Source organism: Stenella coeruleoalba (assembly GCF_951394435.1).
Source record: "Stenella coeruleoalba genome assembly, chromosome: 16".
Classification (NCBI taxonomy): domain Eukaryota; kingdom Metazoa; phylum Chordata; class Mammalia; order Artiodactyla; family Delphinidae; genus Stenella; species Stenella coeruleoalba.
This window is the reverse complement of record NC_137162.1, coordinates 72,530,675-72,550,221: the sequence shown is the minus strand read 5'-3', so window position 1 is coordinate 72,550,221 and position 19,547 is coordinate 72,530,675. Positions and strand designations below refer to the sequence as shown.

Here is a 19,547-nt window from a genome sequence, read left to right as displayed (position 1 = left end):
TCAAAAGTAAATTTACTTAGCTGGGTAAGAAATCCCCAACTTCATTGTATTCTCTTACATTCATAAATTCCCCTTTGTCATATCTGAGCCGTTTACAGAATTGGCACTGGCATTAGCCATAAAAATCAATCAAACTGAACTGACTGCTCTAAACAGACGGATGGTGCTTATCTTGGTTCTATTACAAGGGAACTGAGGGCTTAACCAAATCAGAGCCTCACTGGGGGTCAAACTAGAAAATGAGAGGGTTGTATTTAATGATTACTAAGGCTTCATTCTGGCTCTAACTAAATGCAGTTCTATACTTTTCCGTGTTTTGAAAAGCTCCAGGTACGCGGCAGCATGCCAGAGAAGGGTAATATGCAGCCTCACCACTCAGATGCACTGAGAATCCAAATTAAAATGTAAACACATCCGGATATATATATATATGTATATGTATATGTATATGTATAGCTGATTCACTTTGCTATAAAGCAGAAACTAACACACCATTGTAAAGCAATTATACTCCAATAAATCTGTTTAAAAAAAAAATGTAAACACATCATCTTGTAGAAAGAGGCATTAAGGTATTATCAGCCATCACCTTATTAGGGCTTAGCTCCAGGCAGCTAGAGTCCTAAGGATGAGCAGTTGCTGGGAAGAAAAGGATGGAAGCAGGCATTTTAAATCAAATGCCTACAGGAGCCAGGCAAAAGCATAAATTAATAAAGAGATCTGGGTAGGAGCTGTGAAAAAATGGAGAGCTGCTTCTCAACTCCAGCTATCTGCTGCCTTGTAGGAATGTACATCCTGGGTTATCCCATTTTCAGATTTTTCAAAACAATGTAAAAAAGCCATAAAGACTCTAATATTTAAACACTGAGTCAAAATATTTTTACAACAGTCTACCAGTCAAATATACCTCCACACTAGATACACGTGCAGGACACTGAGTTTGAGATCTCTGATGTGGGGCACTATACTGCCAAGGAATATAATAGAAACATGAGGGGAGCTGGTAAATAGAAGGAAGGGTGCAAAGAAACAGAGCAGAGTGGGCTGCATCAGTATCTGAGGTTGGCTCTGTTGAGGGAATTCAGAAGAGCAAGCAAACTTGGAGGTAGGAAGAGATTAAGACAGTGAGTCTAAACCTTCTGGGGGATCATGGGTAGCATAGGAAATTCTGATAAATGCTTTAGAGACGTTTACCTGGAAAAATAAACATATGTAGTTGGCAGAATAATGTGGCCCACGAAGATGTCTATGTGCTCATTCCTTGTCCCCCTCCCCTTGGTACCTTACATGACAAAAGGGATTCTGCTGATGTGATGAAGCTAAGGACCTTGAGATGGAGAGATTATAGTAGGCTATCTGAGTGGACCCAATCTAATCAGTTGAATCCTTAAAATCAGAACAATTTTCCTGCCCTTGGTTGTAAGAAAAGAACAAACCTGACCCCATATTGAATCTGTTCCTTTAGCTCTATCCCTGTGCTCTGCTGGCTGTGCTTAGTCATGTTGGCTCTGCACTTTTGTAAAAATAAAAAAATGTTGCCCATAGCCTGAAATATTCATGGTAGCTCATTCTCAAGGCTCTGACCTTTAAAGGTTTAACACTTTTCCATTCATACAGAGATTAAAAGTTGCAGAACAGAGAATAACCTTTGTCTTGTTGGAGGTTCATGGGAACACTGTGACCAGACCTATGTGGACAGCTGCAAGAGCAAAGGATTCCGGCACCAAGAAGTGTACAGCAACCAGCCACATCTTCTCCCCTTTTAGTTCAAAAGAAGCCTGAATTCTAACTCAAGGAAGATGGTCCTTTGGGACAAGAGTCCACCTTCTTCTCAGTCTGCTGGCTTTCCGAATAAAGTCACTCTTCCTTGCCCCAAAACCTCATTCTTGATTTACCGGCCTCTCATGAGACAAGCAGTAGGAGCCTGGACTCGGTAATGGTCAGAAGGAAACATATGGAAGAATGCTAAGAGAGATGCAACATTGCTAGCTTTGAAAATGGAGGAAAAGACCAAAAGGAAGCAATGTATGCAGCACTGGGAAACTGGAAAGACAAGGAAATATATCCATTCTCCCCTCGAACCTCCAGAAAGGAATGTAGGCCTGCTGACACCTTTATTTTACCCCAGAGAGACCCATGTTGGTCATCTATCCTACAGAAGTGTAAGATTATAAATTTGTGTTGTTTTAAGTCACAGGTTTGTGGTCATTTGTTACAGTAGCAACAGAAAACCAATATAGTATACAGACACTCAAACTTTGGAAAAAACATTCATAGACCTCCCTAAAGCGCATTTAGACACACAGATAAACGTCCCGTGCCCTAGGAAGAGCTCAACAACATGCTCTCTGAGCTGAAGGTATGAAACTATTTCTCTTTGGCTCGCATGAGAAGATCAATACCACCCCACGACACAAGCAGCTCCAAAACCTCACTTCTACAAGGATGGATTCATTCTCTGAACTACCCTTTTGAGTCCCACCCAAACCACATGTGACCCCTTGACAGCTCCTTGCTGTAGAAAGATCTTTCCTTCCTTTCTCAAAGTGCTCATTATGATAAGAACATGCTCCTCCCCAGCCCTCCTCCCCAAGAAGGTGGCATTTTATACCCGCTAAGATTTAGCCTGGCTTCTTCCCTCACTTTGAGCCAGACTTAGGTCTGGAGTGTTCTATTACAGTCCTCATGTCTCTATCGAGATCTTATTGGACACAATATGCCTGCACCTGGCCGTTTGCTGGTTTTAAAATGGAAGAGCAATGTTATCAGGAATGTGCGCTACCTGACTCAAAGTCGCTTTTAGCCTCAGCTCTCATTTCACCAGTTCATCAAATTTCACAATCCCTGTAATATTTAGCGTTTTCTTTTTAAGTTGCATTAGAGTGATCCTAGGTGACGCCACCATGGCTGTGACAAAAAAAAACTCTGTAGTTTAAAGGTTACCATCCTGATCTAAATACTCAACCTAATATACCAGACGTAACGGCCTCACAACTCCCGATCTGCAACTTAACACCACACGCTGTGACTGTCAACTCTGGTGCACAGGCCATTCTGGAATGCTGCTAGCTCAGAAAGCTAGATCCTGTCAAAGTAGAACATGGAGGCTAGAAAGGAAAAAGAAGAAGAGAACAACAAGGTATTTGGGGTCCTATGGAGGTCTGCTAAAGTACAGAGGAAGACAGGCCAGATCTGTTTTGGAGGAGACAAGCCTGACTCAATGAGGAAGGCTGCCCAGTGACCATGTATTTGGTTCCTTCTCCTGACATGCAGAAGAGGTCTAGGAACAGCCTAAAATGTTACACAAACTTTTGTGTGTATGTGTATCTCTTTTTTTCTGAGGAAAAGTGCCGTAAATCTGAGAATCTGAATGAACTGTAACTCCCCACCCCCAAGTGTAGGAGCTGCTGCTCTGTATGTTTCCTCATGAGGACCTTTCTAATTCGGTACACTTAGCTCTCCCTAGTCATATGTGAATGATCCCCAGAGCAGAATCCTGTTAAATTTCTGACTTGCCCTCTGATAACAGTAATATTACCACTTACCTTCTCCACTGCAGATGGGAAATAGAGTGGTTTTAAGTTTACCAAACATCGAGCGTCTTTGAGAAGGTAGATTGCTAATGTCATTTTCCCCTATCAGCCTCTGTGGAGTGTCCAGCCCAAAGGGCACCATACATTTCATATGCAAGCATGAAGGATTTCGTCTTGTTTCTTGTGTGTGTTTTTTTCTGTCTTTTTTATGATTTTGAAATATGCATGGGAATATAGCTGGCCTTATTCTTGCTGAGAGATGCAGTCACCAGTCTGGTGGGGGAGACAGGGTCACTGCCTAAATTGATTCTAATCAACCTAAAACAGCTTTGCTATAGTAAGGCCTCCAACAGGAAGGTGAGTGTCCCGATTAGCAGAGAAATGACAGGGCTGAGTCTTACCCGCTCTGAGGTCAAGTAAGAATAAACAGACAAGAGATGGCAACCAGCGAGGAGGTGAGAAAAGGTTTTGAAGAATCCAACTGGATAACGGATCACCTTACTTTTGGGGTCTCCATCAACCCTTTGGGGCTCTGATTCTAAATTTAGTACGTTGAATATTTTAAAGCACAGTTTCACTATATATAAAATAGATAACTAATTAGAACCTACTGTAGAGCACAGGGAATCTTCTCAATACTCTGTAATGTATATGGGAAAAGAAGCTAAAAAGGAGTGGATATATGTATACGTATAACTGGTTCACTTTGCTGTACAGCAGAAACTAACACAACATTGTAACTCAACGATACTCTGATAAAATTGTTTTAAAAAGCACAATTTCATAGCACAGCCAATCTTGTCTGTCGTCGTTGATTCACTTAGACTCTGCTGCCTTAGAAAAAATTTTGAAAAGTCATGCCCAGAAGCATAGCCCTCCCTTTCCACTGAGTGAGAGCTATGATTACACTGTACACAAGATCCTACAAAGACAGCTGACACAACTAGCAGTTGAATTCTTTCTTATCTTATTTCCAGAAGAGACTTTCCATAGACAGCTGCAAGGCCAGGCTCCCATCCGAATGCCATGCCAACCTTGCTTCGGACAGCCTCCCACCCACATCCTTGCCCTGACCCAGGGCCATCTCTAGCAGGTCCGGGAGACCAGAGGGGTCAGCCCCAGGGCCACTTCAAGGCTTAGAGACACCACCTGGATCAGCACAGGAGCCACGGCTGCTATGCTGTAATCAGACATTTGTAGGTTCAAATTCTGGCTCAGGGGGCTTCCCTGGTGGCGCAGTGGTTGAGAGTCCGCCTGCCGATGCAGGGGACGCGGGTTTGTGCCCCGGTCCGGGAAGATCCCACGTGCCGCGGAGCAGCTGGGCCTGTGAGCCATGGCCGCTGAGCCTGCGCGTCTGGAGCCTGTGCTCCGCAACGGGAGAGGCCACAGCAGTGAGAGGCCCGCGTACCGCAAAAAAAAAAAAAAAAAAATTCTGGCTCAGCCTTTTTTACGTGTAGAATATCAGTCAAGTGCCTTGACGACCCAGCCTCAGGCTCCTTCTCCATAAAATGGGGCCAGGAGTACCCGCTTCGGGGAAGGGGTGAGGGCTAAATGACAGAATATGTGAAAAGCAATTGGCCTGACTTCTACACTGTCATCAGCAATTACCATTATCACAGAAGAAAACCCAGTCCTCTCTAGCGTGGAATGAAAGAGGACAAAATGAAATCAGCGTTTCTCTCTCTCAGGGCAGGAGAGTCTCCGCTCCTCTCTGAGCCTTAAGGCCGATTATCTTCAAACTGCAGGCAGAGAAAGTAGGTTATGTACATCTCTCTTAGACTCAATGATTCTCCCCCTTTAAGGAGCTTCTCTGACTTCAAGGGATGCCAGCGAAAGTCAGAAAGCCTTGCCTCTTGTGCAGGGGTAGCAAGCACAGGTGTCAGCGTTTCTGGGAAAGGAACCCAAGGCCCAGTGCAACTTCTGACAACAAAAGGCCCACCTTCGTTGAGCTCGCACGGTTTCTTGGCACCTGAAGGTGTGGTTTTGTGGACTCTCCTGAGCTGGCGTTCCTGTTCTCCCCCGACACTCTGACTGGCTGGGTACCACATGCTCTGTCTCCTGCAAGAAAAATAGGAAAAGTAGATGAACTGCCAGCAGCCATCAGTTCCACAGTGTCCTCCGGCGGGGTGTGGATCTCAGGGCAGGGCAGCAGCCATGCAACACACACGCTACCAAGGGCTGTGGGGAAGGGGGCCCATGAGTGATCCGAAACTTAAAAAGCCTCTTTCTAACAGTCAGTTGCTGCAAGATTTCTGAACAAAGAAAAAATAATAACTTAAAATTTACAATTTATTTTTATATTAAAAATATGAGAGAAGAATATTTAATGAATAGATGTGCAAATACAATTTCTAGAATATTTATAGCATAAGCTCATTTTTGTACAAACATGTATGAATGTACACAAACACACACACACACACACACACACAAATTGGCATCAAGTAAACCAAAATCTTAACAGTGACTAACACTTCAGATGTTATTTTTTTTTCTTTTGAGTACTCATCTATATTTTTTTATACAATAATCAATCATACATTATTCCTATAATACGAAAGAACTTTAAGTTAATCTGAAAACCAAGGAACAACTCATTTTTATAAAATCCAAATCCCAAGTATGCTTGGTACTCTCTCCTCCCCTCCCCTCCCCCCCCCAAACACACGCGCACACACTCTCCTACACCTGTCATTGGCTACACTGAATCCAAAGAAATCCTATGTTGGTCCCATTATCCCATGATAAATTCCACTCATTAAGTTACAAAAACTCCAGAAGCTAATTCTAGAGCGTATCATAAACACACCAAAGCTAAAATGAATCTGTATTCAATACAAGGACACACAAACCCAAAATGAAAGATTTTTATATGTTCAGCAGTTGAACCACTACAGTATTTGAACAATGCCAAACCTCTGACAAATTTTCCGTAGGATAAAACAGCCCCTCTTTACCTGATAAATGAAATACTAAAACCAAATTCAGTGAGAAACTCAGAAAATCCAGATGGCTACTGTCAGGCAGTCAAAATATTCATGGGATACAGTGAACTTGGGTCTGACGGTGTAGTATACTGTGGTGACAATACAGACCAAGGTCCTCTCTTAGGGGTATGGGTTGAAGTCAGTACAAGTGCCAATATGTCAGGTGTCTCAACATGTCAGGAATCATTTTTCTAAAATATTGTACTAGAATAATTTGGTGGGGCTATCTGCCAAGTACCCATCACAAGATTCTAGAGCAAAATCACAGGAATGCCTTCCTATTAGAGGGGTAAAACGGAAAGTGGGAGCAGAGCTGAGGAAAAGGAATGTATTAGAACTACCAAGATCCTTTCTTTAATTTTTCTAAGCCTTCAGCTTCAGGCAAGAAGACACACCACGTGAAAGGGTTCCATTAGTATCCAATGCTTCCCTAGACACAGTAGTTGCTTGTGAAAAATTCTACAGCTATTCAAATACTGGCCAAGTTTCCCCAAACAATGGTTTTCAAGTGAGACAGCACTGCTTGCAAGTACACTAGGTATGTGACCTTAGGCAAATCACATCCATTATCTGGACCTCAGTTTCCTTGTCTGTAAAATGGAGATAAGACTCCAAGCTCACAAGGCTGTTGAACAAGATGCTCTTTTACTACTTACCAACTGGAGGCACACAGTGGATGGGAGCGATTGATGATGATAATAGTCCTTCTACAAAAATTCCCTCAAAGCTCAGTATTCTGAAACTGGTGCTAAGGAAATCCTTGGAGACTTAACCCAAGTGAGTTCAGCAAAATCAAACTTGTTTTTGTGGTGGGATGCTTGTTTCAGGTTTCTATACTAATAATATTATTTTAAACATCGCATTCAGAAGCCACCCTACTTGTAGACCTAAAGAAACGGCCCTTCTCATTTCTAAACAATTTAAACCAGAAATTTCCATTCCTTTAAAACCTAACCCTTTTAAGAAAGAGTAGTTTTTTTTCCCCCAAAGACAGTGTTTTATCTAATCCTTTGAACCCACGGAGGTTGAGAAGGGTTACAGGCCACACACTGCTGGATTCCCATGGATTTTATAAACAAAAGCAAAAATAAATAAATGGCGATACGTCAAACTAAAAAGCTTTTGTACAGTAAAGAAAATGATCAACAAAATGAAAAGGCAGCCTACTGAAAAGGAAAAGATATTTGCAAATCATGTAGCCAACTAGGGGCTAATATCCAAAATATACAAAGAACTCACACAACTCAATAACAAAAAGAAATCTGATTAAGAAATGGGCAGAGGACCTGAATAGACATTTTTCCAAGGAAGACATACAGATGGCCAACAGACACAGGAAAAGATGCTCAATATCACTAATCATCAGGGAAACGCAAATCAAAACCGCAGTGACGTATCATCTCACACCTGCCAGAATGTCTTTTTGATAATAGCCAACAAATAAATGTTGGTGAGGATGTAGAGAAAAGAGGACCCTCACGCACTGTTGGTGGGAATGTAAATTGGTTCAGCCACTATGGAAAACAGTATGGAGTTTTCTCAAAAGATTAAAACTACCTTACGACCCAGTGATTCCACCTCTGGGTATTTATCCAGAGAAAATGAAAATAGTAACTTCAAAAGATACATGCACCCCTATGTTCACTGCAGCATTATTTACAATAGTCAAGATATGAAAGCAATCTAAGTGTCCATCGATAGAAGAAGGGATAAAAAGGATGGTACACACACACACACACACACACACACACACACACAAACACACTGAATATTACCCAGTCGTAAGAAAAGAATGAAATCTTGTCATTTGCAGCAACATGGATGGACCTAGAGGGCATTACACTAAGTGAAATAAGTCAGACAGAGAAGGACAAATACTGTATGATTTCACTTACATACGGAATCTAAACAACAAAACAAATGAACAAGCAAAACAAAACAGAAACAGACACATGGATACAGAGAAAAGCACTGACGATCGCCAGAAGACAGGTGGGTGGGAGATCGTGCAATATCGGTGAAGGGGATTCAAGAGGTATAAACTTCCAGTTATAAGTCACAGGTAAGTTATGCACAACATAGGGAATATATTCAACAATATTGTGGCAACTCTGTACGGTGACAGATGGTTAGTAGACATATCATGGTGATCAATGTGTTATACATACAAATGTTGAACCACTATGTTGTACACCTGAAACTAATACAACATAAAATGTCAACTATACTTCAATAAAAAAAGCAATCACCTACTACATACCAAGGATGTTGATAGTTAAGAGGGTTATATAAAAGTAAATAAGACATCCCTGCCCCAAAGAACTTTAAAATCTGTTTCTAACAAAAACTGAAGTGTGAGAGGGCAGACACTAACTTGCCTACTTCTGTGTTAATGTGCTTGTCAAATGGGCAGGTCCAAACTGACCAACGGAACAAGGGAAGTAGAAGCCAAGAACTTCTCCTCCAGGTTTGTCCTCCTGCCACCTGGTCAGGCATAGTCTGGATGGGGCACCTGTAAGAGGAGTCATCCTACATCTTTTCCTGCTCCCAACCATACTCTTCTACCCTTCAACCTTACCTCCTGCCTGTCCCAAGCCCAGCCTCAGTAAAGTGATTTGTGGGTTTTCTGCTTATATGCAGGAACAAACAAACTGATTAAGATCTGAGATATTTCATAAGAAAGATATTTCTCAGAAGAAAGATATTTCATACTAAAACAGATGTTACTTTGGTTATATTCTGATCCATGAGCAGAGGCTAGGATAGTATACACAATGACAAGAGCAAAGCTGTCTACGAATCAGGCTCAGAGGGTCAAAACCCCAGCTGAGTTAAGGAAAAAAACAGGTGTCCCTAAGTAGAAATGGTGAAATATGGTATTTTGTCCTTGTTGGGATCTTAGTGAGTTCAGCTGGCTCATGAAGAACTTGAGAGAATCTAGTTTCAATCCAATGGCATGTCCACTGCTTCAGGCCCTTCCAAGTTTTCCAATTTGTACAAATCCATGACCCAGAAGAACGAATTTTCCATCCTCATTCCAGTTTTTGCCCCTCTGCTCTAGTATGTCCAGAGTATTACCCTTGGGCCTCAAAGACATATGCATCCTCTAAATCCTCCTTCCAAGATGTGGCGAGTCAAAACAGTCACTTTTTTCAATCTTCTCACACTTGAGGTTTATCTATGACCATTCTATTCTGAAATTGATTTAAAATGTTATTTCCTCCGATTGCTGGCTTAAGTTTTAAATTAAATGGCTTTATAACTAATCACTCCATTGTTAATAAAAATATCTTGCATTTATGAGAGCGTGTTCTTCCCAAGAGCTCTAATTACTACATGATTAATGCATCTGATATCTCCATACTTCAGAAGAGCACATTCTCAGCTCTCAGAGCAAACAGGAAGTGTCATAAATACACCCTATCCTATCACCCTAAAGTTCCTATTATCTTAAACCTGCACATGTCTGTGAAAGTGACTTAAAGTCCTTCTGAATAATTGGGAGTTTTAAAGACTTTCACCCCTGATTCAAAGAACTACTTGTTATTATCACATTCATTTCATAATTGGGGGAAAGGAAGCCCTGGAAGAGATTATTTAAATTGCATTTGAAAAATGTGCATCTGATTATTAATGTTCTGACACCTTAAGAAACAGGGAACGTAGATCACTATTCCTTCAGACCTATCAGTCCCATTTTTAAAATAATTTCTGCCTACCTTAGTCACTATTTCAACACAGAATAAAGTAAGTCATGTAGGAAGGCAGGCGTTGGTTCAAAGTCCACACATATCCCCAAAGTAGAATCTCCCCTGATCCTATTTCCTTACCTGTAATACAGAGATATCACCTAGTTTACTGCTTAAGAGTTGTAAGAATTTCTAGTAGAAAACAGACATTCAAATTATATTGTCTATCTTGTCCACTTTCCAAATAACATTCACTGAGTGCCTGATCTGTACCAACACTAAACTAGGCACGTTTAACCTGTATTTCCTCATTTAAAACTAGGAGGTGGATTTTACTCTCCCCATTTTCTACAGTGAGAATAAGAATAATCAAGAGAAGAACCTAGGGGTAAGACAGGAATAAAGACACAGACCTACTAGAGAATGGACTTGAGGACACGGGGAGGGGGAAGGGTAAACTGTGACGAAGCGAGAGAGAGGCATGGACATATATACACTGCCAAATGTAAGGTAGATAGCTAGTGGGAAGCAGCCGCATAGCACAGGGAGATCAGCTCGGTGCTTTGTGACCACCTAGAGGGGTGGGATAGGGAGGGTGGGAGGGAAACGCAAGAGGGAGGAGATATGGGGATATATGTATATGTATAACTGATTCACTTTGTTATACAGCAGAAACTAACACACCACTGTAAAGCAATTATACTCTAATAAAGATGTAAAAAAAAAAAGAGAAGACAAGATAGATGACTTACCTAGGACAGAAAGATTGTCTTTTACACAAGAGATGCCTTCCTGAAGACCCTGCAAAATCTAACTGAGATTTATATATTTTAAGACCATTCCCATAACAGAAGATTTTGGGTATTTCTGTTCACTAGCTAAAGTGGAAACATTTCAATAAAATAAACACAGCTTATAATTCAATAGACCCAAACAGCTTTGAAATTATGCAAGTCTTGATAAATCTGGGGGGAGAATTACACTATTTCAAATTGTTTGCATTGAGAGACTTAATACTTTATATTCAGTATTTAATTCAAAACTGCATGAAATAGGACCACACTGCTGCAGTTGAGCTAGAGAACCCAGATTCTAATCCCAACCTCCTAAATCCGAATTGGGAGTTCTGTCCACTATGTTCCAACATCCCAAATTTACTATGGTCAAATGACAAAACTAAAACAATTTGTAACTAGCTTGATGTCCTTTACTCAAAAGGAAACAAACCATGGCTTGGGGAATACAGTACCTATTAAGCAACAGAACACTGTTCCTGAGGGAATTTAGGCAAGAGTGAGTATTACAGAGCATTAGAAGAGGCAACACAGAAGCAGGGCATGATTGGCTAACAGGATGGGGATTTCCTTATAAGGCTAGCAGGGCCTACCTTCTTGTGTAAGGGAAAGAACTAAAGATGAGTTGGAGGGTTGTAATTGATGTGTGTTAGGTTTCCTGCACAGGTGCTTCCGGTAACTGCAGGCTGACTTAGGCATTGGAAGTCCTGGCCAGAGCCATTAGGCAAAAAAAAGAAATGAAAGTCGTCTAAATTCGGAAGGAAGAAGTAAAACTGTCACTATTTGCAGATGACATGATACAGCGAAAACACTAAGGACTCTACAAAAAGGGGAGACCTTCAAGATGGCGGAGGAGTAAGACGTGGAGATCACCTTCCTCCCCACAAATACATCAGAAATACATCTACATGGGGAACAGCTCCTACACAACACCTACTGAACGCTGGCAGAAGACCTCAGACCTCCCAAAAGGCAAGAAACTCTCCACGTACCTGGGTAGGGCAAAAGGAAAAAGAAAAAACAGAGACAAATGAATAGGGATGGGACCTGCACCAGTGGGAGGGAGCTGTGAAGGAGGAAAGGTTTCCACACACTAGAAACCCCTTCGCAGGCGGAGACAGGGGTGGGAGGCGGGGGCAAGCTTCAGAGCCATGGAGGAGAGCCCAGGAACAGGGGTGCGGAGGGCAAAGCGGAGAGATTCCCGCACAGAGGATCGGTGCCGACCGGCACTCACCAGCCCGAGGGGCTTGTCTGCTCACCCGCTGGGGCGGGCAGGGCTGGGAGCTGAGGCTCAGGCTTTGGTCAGAGCGCCGGGAGAGGACTGGGGTTGGCGGCGTGAACACAGCCTGCAGGGGCCTAGTGCGCCACGGCTAGCCGGGAGGGAGTCCGGGAAAACGTCTGAAGCTGCCGAAGAGGCAAGAGACCATTGTTTTGGGGTTCATGAGGAGAAGGGATTCCTTCCCTGTCTGCCCACAGAAGGCAGGGCACCGCCTAAACGAGCCTCAGAGACGGGTGCGAGCCACAGCTAACAGAGCGGACCCCAGAGACGGGCATGGGAGGCTAAGGCCGCTGCCGCCGCCACCAAGAAGCCTGTGTGCGAGCACAGGTCACTATCCACACCCCCCTTCCGGGGAACCTGTGCAGCCCGCCACTGCCAGGGTCCCGGGATCCAGGGACAACTTCCCCGGGAGAACGCACGGCACACCTCAGGCTGGTGCAACGTCATGCCAGCCTCTGCCGCCTCAGGCTCGCCCCGCATTCCATACCCCACCCCCAGTCCCCGTGGCCTGAGTGAGGCAGAGCCCTCTAATCAGTGGCTCCTTTAACCCCGTCCTGTCTGAGCGAAGAACAGACACGCTCAGGTGGCCTACACGCAGAGGAGGGGCCATATCCAAAGCTGAACCCCAGGAGCTGTGTGAACAAAGAAGAGAAAGGGAAATCTCTCCCAGCAGCCTCAGGAGCAGCGGATGAAATCTCCACAATCAATTTGATGTACCTGCATCTGGGGAATACCTGAATAGACAATGAATCATCCCAGAATTCAGGCGGTGGACTTTGGGAGCAACTGCAGACTTGGGGTTTGCTTTCAGCATCTAATTTTTTTCTGGTTTTATGTTTATCTCAGTTTAGTATTTAAAATTTATTATCATTGGTAGCTTTATTATTTGTTTTCTCTCTCCCTCCTTTTTTTAATATATATATAGCTATATATTTTTCCCTTTTCTCTCTTTGTGAGTGTGTATGTTTCTTTGTGTGATTCTGTCTGTATAGCTTTGCTTTTACCATTTGTCCTAGGATTCTGTCCGTCCATTTTTTTCTCATTTATTTTTTTTAGCTTGGTTGTCAGCACTTGTTATCATTGGTAGATGTGATTTTTGGTTTGGTTACTATCTTCTTTTGTTCTTTTGTTTCTTACTTTAAAATTTTTTTATTTTTAACAATTTAAAAATTTTTTTATTTTAATAACTTTATTTTATTTTATTTCATTCTTTTTTTCTCCCTTTTCTTCTGAGCCGTGTGGCTGACAGGGTCTTGGTGCTCTGGCCAGGTATCAGGCCTGTGCCTCTGAGGTGGGAGAGCCAAGTTCAGGACATTAGTCCACCAGAGACCTCCCAGCTCCACATAATATCAAACAGCAAAAGCTCATCTCAATGTTAAGACCCAGCTCCACTCAACGACCAGCAAGCCACAGTGCTTGTCACCCTATGACAAACAACTAGCAAGACAAGAACACAACCCCACCCATTAGCAGAGAGGCTGCCTAAAATCATAAGCTCACAGACACCCCACAACAAACCACAGGATGCGGTCCTGCCCACCAGAAAGACAAGATCCAGCCTCAACCACCAGAACACAGGCACCAGTCCCCTCCACCAGGAATCCTATGCAACCTACTGAACCAACCCTAGCCACTGGGGGCAGACACCAAAAACAACAGGAACTACGAACCTGCAGCCTGAGAAAGCAGACCCCAAACACAGTGAGTTAAGCAAAATGAGAAGACAGAGACAGACACAGCAGATAAAGGGGCAAGGTAAATACCCACTAGACCAAACAAATGAAGAGGAAGTAGGCAGTCTGCCTGAAAAAGAATTCAGAGTAATGATAGTAAAGATGATCCAAAATCTTGGAAAAGAATGTAGAAAATACAAGAAATGTTTAAGACAGACCTAGAAGAACTAAAGAGCAAACAATGGTGAACACCACAATAAATGAAATTAAAAATTCTCTAGAAATCAACAGCAGAATAAGTGAGGCAGAAAAACAGATAAGTGACCTGGAAGATAAAAGAGTGGAAAAAACTACCACAGAGTAGAATAAAGAAAAAAGAATGAAAAGAATTGAGGACAGTCTTAGAGACCTCTGGGACAACATTAAATGCACCAACATTAGAATTATAGGGGTCCCAGAAAAAGAAGAGAAAAAGAAAGGAACTGAAAAAATATTTGAAGAGATTATAGTTGAAAGCTTCCCTAATATGGGAAAGGAAATAGTCAATCAAGTCCAGGAAACACAGAGCAACCCATACAGGATAAATCCAAGGAGAAACATGCCAAGACACATATTAATCAAACTATCAAAAATTCAATACAAAGAAAAATATTAAAAGCAGCAAGGGAAAAACAACAAATAACATACAAGGGAATCCCCAAAAGGTTAACAGCTGATCTTTCAGCAGAAACTGCTAGCCAGAAGGGAATGGCAGGACATATTTAAAGTGATGAAAAGGAAAAACCCTACAACCAAGATTACTCTGCCCAGCAAGGATCTCATTCAGATTCGATGGAGAAATTAAAACCTTTACAGACAAGGAAAAGCTAAGAGAATTCAGCACCACCAAACCAGCTTTACAATAAATGCTAAAGGAACTTCTCCAGGCAGGAAACACAAGAGAAGGAAAAGACCTACAATAACAAACCCAAAACAATTTTGAAAATGGTCATAGGAACATACATATCAATAATTACCTTGAATGTGAATGGATTAAATGCTCCAACCAAAAGACATAGACTGGCTGAATGGATACAAAAACAAGACCCATATATATGCTATCTACAAGAGACCCATATCAGACCTAGAGACACATACAGACTGAAAGTGAGGGGATGGAAAAAGATATTCCATGCAAATGGAAATCAAAAGAAAGCTGGAGTAGCAATACTCATATCAGATAAAATAGACTTTAAAATGAAGAATGTTAACAACAGACAAGGAAGGACACTACATAATGATCAAGGGATCAATCCAAGAAGAAGATATAACAATTGTAAATATTTATGCATCCAACATAGGAGCACCTCAGTACACAAGGCAAATACTAACAGCCATAAAAGGGGAAATCGACAATAACACAATCATAGTAGGGGACTTTAACACCCCACTTTCACCAATGGATAGATCATCCAAAATAAAAATAAATAAGGAAACACAAAGTTTAAATGATACATTAAACAAGATGGACTTAATTGATATTTATAGGACATTCCATCCCAAAACAACACAATACACTTTCTTCTCAAGTGCTCATGGAACATTCGCCAGGATAGATCATATCTTGGGTCACAAATCAAGCCTTGGTAAATTTAAGAAAATTGAAATCCTATCAAGGATCTTTTCCGACCACAATGCTATGAGACTAGATATCAATTACAGGAAAAAAGCTGTAAAGAATACAAGCACATGGAGGCTAAAAATACACTATTTAATAACCAAGTGATCACTGAAGAAATCAAAGAGGAAATCAAAAAATACCTACAAACAAATGACAATGAAAACATGATGGCCCAAAACCTATGGGATGCAGCAAAAGCAGTTCTAAGGGGAAAGGTTACTGCAATACAATCCTAACTCAAGAAACAAGAAACATCTCAAATAAACAAACTAACCTTACACCTAAAGCAATTAGAGAAAGAAGAATAAAAAAAAACCAAAATTTAGCAGAAGGAAAGAAATCATAAAGATCAGATCAGAAATAAATGAAAAAGAAATGAAGGAAACGATAGCAAAGATCAATAAAACTAAAAGCTGGCTCTTTGAGAAGATAAACAAAATTGATAACCATTAGCCAGACTCATCAAGAAAAAAAGGGAGAAGACGCAAATGAATAGAATTAGAAATGAAAAAGGAGAAGTAACAACTGACACTGTAGAAATACAAAGGATCATGAGAGATTACTACAAGCATCTATATGCCAATAAAATGGATAACCTGGAAGAAATGGACACATTCTTAGAAAAGCACAACCTTCTGAGACTGAACCAGGAAGAAACAGAAAATATAAACAAACCAATCACAAGCACTGAAATTGAAACTGTGATTAAAAATCTTCCAACAAACAAAAGCCCAGGACTAGATGGCTTCACAGGCGAATTCTATCAAACAGTTAGAGAAGAGCTAACACCTATCCTTCTCAAACTCTTCCAAAATATAGCAGAGGGAGGAACACTCCCAAACTCATTCTACGAGGCCACCATCACCCCGATACCAAAACCAGACAAAGATGTCACAAAGAAAGAAAACTGCAGGCCAATATCACTGATGAACATAGATGTAAAAATCCTCAACAAAATACTAGCAAACAGAATCCAACAGCACAGTAAAAGGATCATACAACAAGATCAAGTGGGGTTTATCCCAGGAATGCAAGGATTCTTCAATATATACAAATTAATCAATGTGATACACCATATTAACAACTTGAAGGATAAAAACCATATGATCATCTCAATAAATGCAGAAAAAGCTTTTGACAAAATTCAACACCCATTTATGATAAAAACCCTCCAGAAAGTCGGCATAGAGGGAACTTACCTCAACATAATAAAGGCCATATATGACAAACCCACACCCAACACCGTTCTCAACGGTGAAAAACTGAAACAGTTTCCCCTAAGATCAGAAGCCAGACAAGGTTGTCCACTCTCACCACTATTATTCAACATAGTTATGGAAGTTTTAGCCACAGCAATCAGAGAAGAAAAAGAAATAAAGGGAATTCAAATCAGAAAAGAAGAAGTAAAGGTGTCCCTGTTTGCAGATGACATGATACTATACGTAGAGAATCCTAAGGACGCTACCAGAAAACTACTAGAGCTAATCAATGAATTTGGTAAAGTAGCAGGATACAAAATATAATGCACAGAAATCTCTTGCCTTCCTATACACTAATGATGAAAAACCTGAAAGTGAAATTAAGAAAACACTCCCATTTACCACTGCAACAAAAAGAATAAAATACTTAGGAATAAACCTACCTAAGGAGACAAAAGACCTGAATGCAGAAAACTATAAGACACTGACGAAAGAAATTAAAGATGATACAAACAGATGAAGAGAGATACCATGTTCTCTCTAGGGATTGGTAGAATCAACATTGTGAAAATGACTATACTACCCAAAGCAATCTACAGATTCAATGCAATCCCTATCAAACTACCAAAGGCATTTTTCACAGAACTAGAACAAAAAATTTCACAATTTGTATGGAAACACAAAAGACCCCGAATAGCCAAAGCAATCTTGAGAAAGAAAAACGGATCTGGAGGAATCAGGCTCCCAGACTTCAGACTATACTACAAAGCTACAGTAATGAAGACAGTATGGTACTGGCACAAAAACAGAAATATAGATCAATGGGACAGGATAAAAAGCCCAGAGATAAACCCACACACATATGGTCACTTTATTTTTGATAAAGGTGGTGAGAATATACAATGGAGAAAAGACAGCCTCTTCAATAAGTGGTACTGGGAAAACTGGACAGCTACATGGGAAAGAATGAAATTAGAACACTCCCTAACACCATACACAAAAATAAACTCAAAATGGATTAAAGACCTTAATGTAAGGCCAGGCACTACAAAACTCTCAGAGGAAAATATAGGCAGAACACTCTATGACATAAATCACAGCAAGATCCTTTTTGACCTACATTCTAGAGAAGTGGAAATAAAAACAAAAATAAACAAATGGGACCTAATGAAACTTAGAAGCGTTTGCACAGCAAAGGAAACAATAAACAAGACCAAAAGACAACCCTCAGAATGGGAGAAAATACTTGCAAATGAAGCAACTGACAAAGGATTAATCTCCAAAATTTACAAGCAGCTCATGCAGCTCAATATCAAAAAAACAAACAACCCAATCCAAAACTGGGCAGAAGATCTAAACAGACATTTCTCCAAAGAAGATATACAGATTGCCAACAAACACATGAAAGGATGCTCAAATTATTAATCATTAGAGAAATGCAAATCGAAAGTACAATGAAGGGGGCTTCCCTGGTGGTGCAGTGGTTGAGAGTCTGCCTGCCAATGCAGGGGACATGGGTTCGTGTCCCAGTCCAGGAAGATCTCACATGCCGTGGTGCAGCTGGCCTGTGAGCCATGGCCGCTGAGGCCGCACGTCCGGAGCCTGTGCTCCAGAACGGGAGAGGCCACAACAGTGAGAGGCCCGCGTAACGCAAGAAGAAAAAAGAAAAAAAAATCTACAAACAATAAATGCTGGAGAGGGTGTGGAGAAAAGGGAACCCTCCTGCACTGTTGATGGGAATGTAAATTGATACAGGCACTATGGAGAACAGTATGGAGGCTCATTAAAAAACTAAAAATAGAACTATCATATAACTCAGCACTCCCACTACTGGGCATATTCCCTGAAGAACCATAATTCAAAAAGAGTAATATACCACAATGTTCATTGCAGCTCTATTTACAATAGCCAGGACATGGAAGCAACCTAAGTGTCCATCAACAGATGAATGGATAAAGAAGATGTGGCACATATATACAATGGAATATTACTCAGCTATAAAAAGAAACTAAATTGAGTTTTTTGTAGTGAGGTTGATGGATCTAGAGTCTTTCATACAGAGTGAAGTAAGTCAGAAAGAGAAAAACAAATACTGTATGCTAACACACATATATGGATTCTAAAAAAAAAAAATGGTTCTGAAGAACCTAGGGCCAGGACAGGAATAAAGACACGGACGTAGAGAATGGACTTGAGGACACGGGGAGGGGGAAGGGTAAGCTGGGACAAAGTGAGAGAGTGGCATGGACTTATATATACTGCCAAATGTAAAACAGATAGCTAGTGGGAAGCAGCTGCATAGCACAGGGAGATCAGCTCGGTGCTTTGTGACCACCTTGATAGGTGGGATATGGAGGATGGGAGGGAGATGCAAGAGGAAGGGGATATGGGGATATATGTATATGTATAGCTGATTCACTTTGTTATAAAGCAGAAACTAACACACCATTTTAAAGCAATTATACTCCAATAAAGATGTTAAAAAAATTTTTTAAAGACTCTGCAAAGAAATAGAACTAATAAACAAATTCAGTAAAGGTGCAGGATGCAAAATCAATACACAAAAATCTGTTGTGTGGGCTTCCCTGGTGGCGCAGTGGTTGGGAGTCCACCTGCCGATGCAGGGGATGCGGACTCGTGCCCCAGCCCAGGAGGATCCCACATGCTGCAGAGTGGCTGGGCCCATGTCCCATGGCCGCTGGGCCTGCGCGTCTGGAGCCTGTGCTCCGCAAC

The 19,547-nt window shown here is 41.3% G+C and overlaps 1 protein-coding gene across 8 annotated transcripts in view; it reads right to left on the bottom strand.

Moving 5' to 3' along the window:
• The window catches only part of FAM13C (family with sequence similarity 13 member C), a 144,844-nt gene that overhangs the window by 67,035 nt on the left and 58,262 nt on the right, over positions 1–19,547 (bottom strand). For all 8 annotated transcript variants that reach the window (XM_079901072.1, XM_079901073.1, XM_079901074.1 and 5 more), the window contains one exon: positions 5,473–5,591. In XM_079901072.1, coding sequence (XP_079757198.1) covers positions 5,473–5,591 — 119 coding nt within the window. The remainder of the gene's footprint in view (positions 1–5,472; positions 5,592–19,547) is intronic.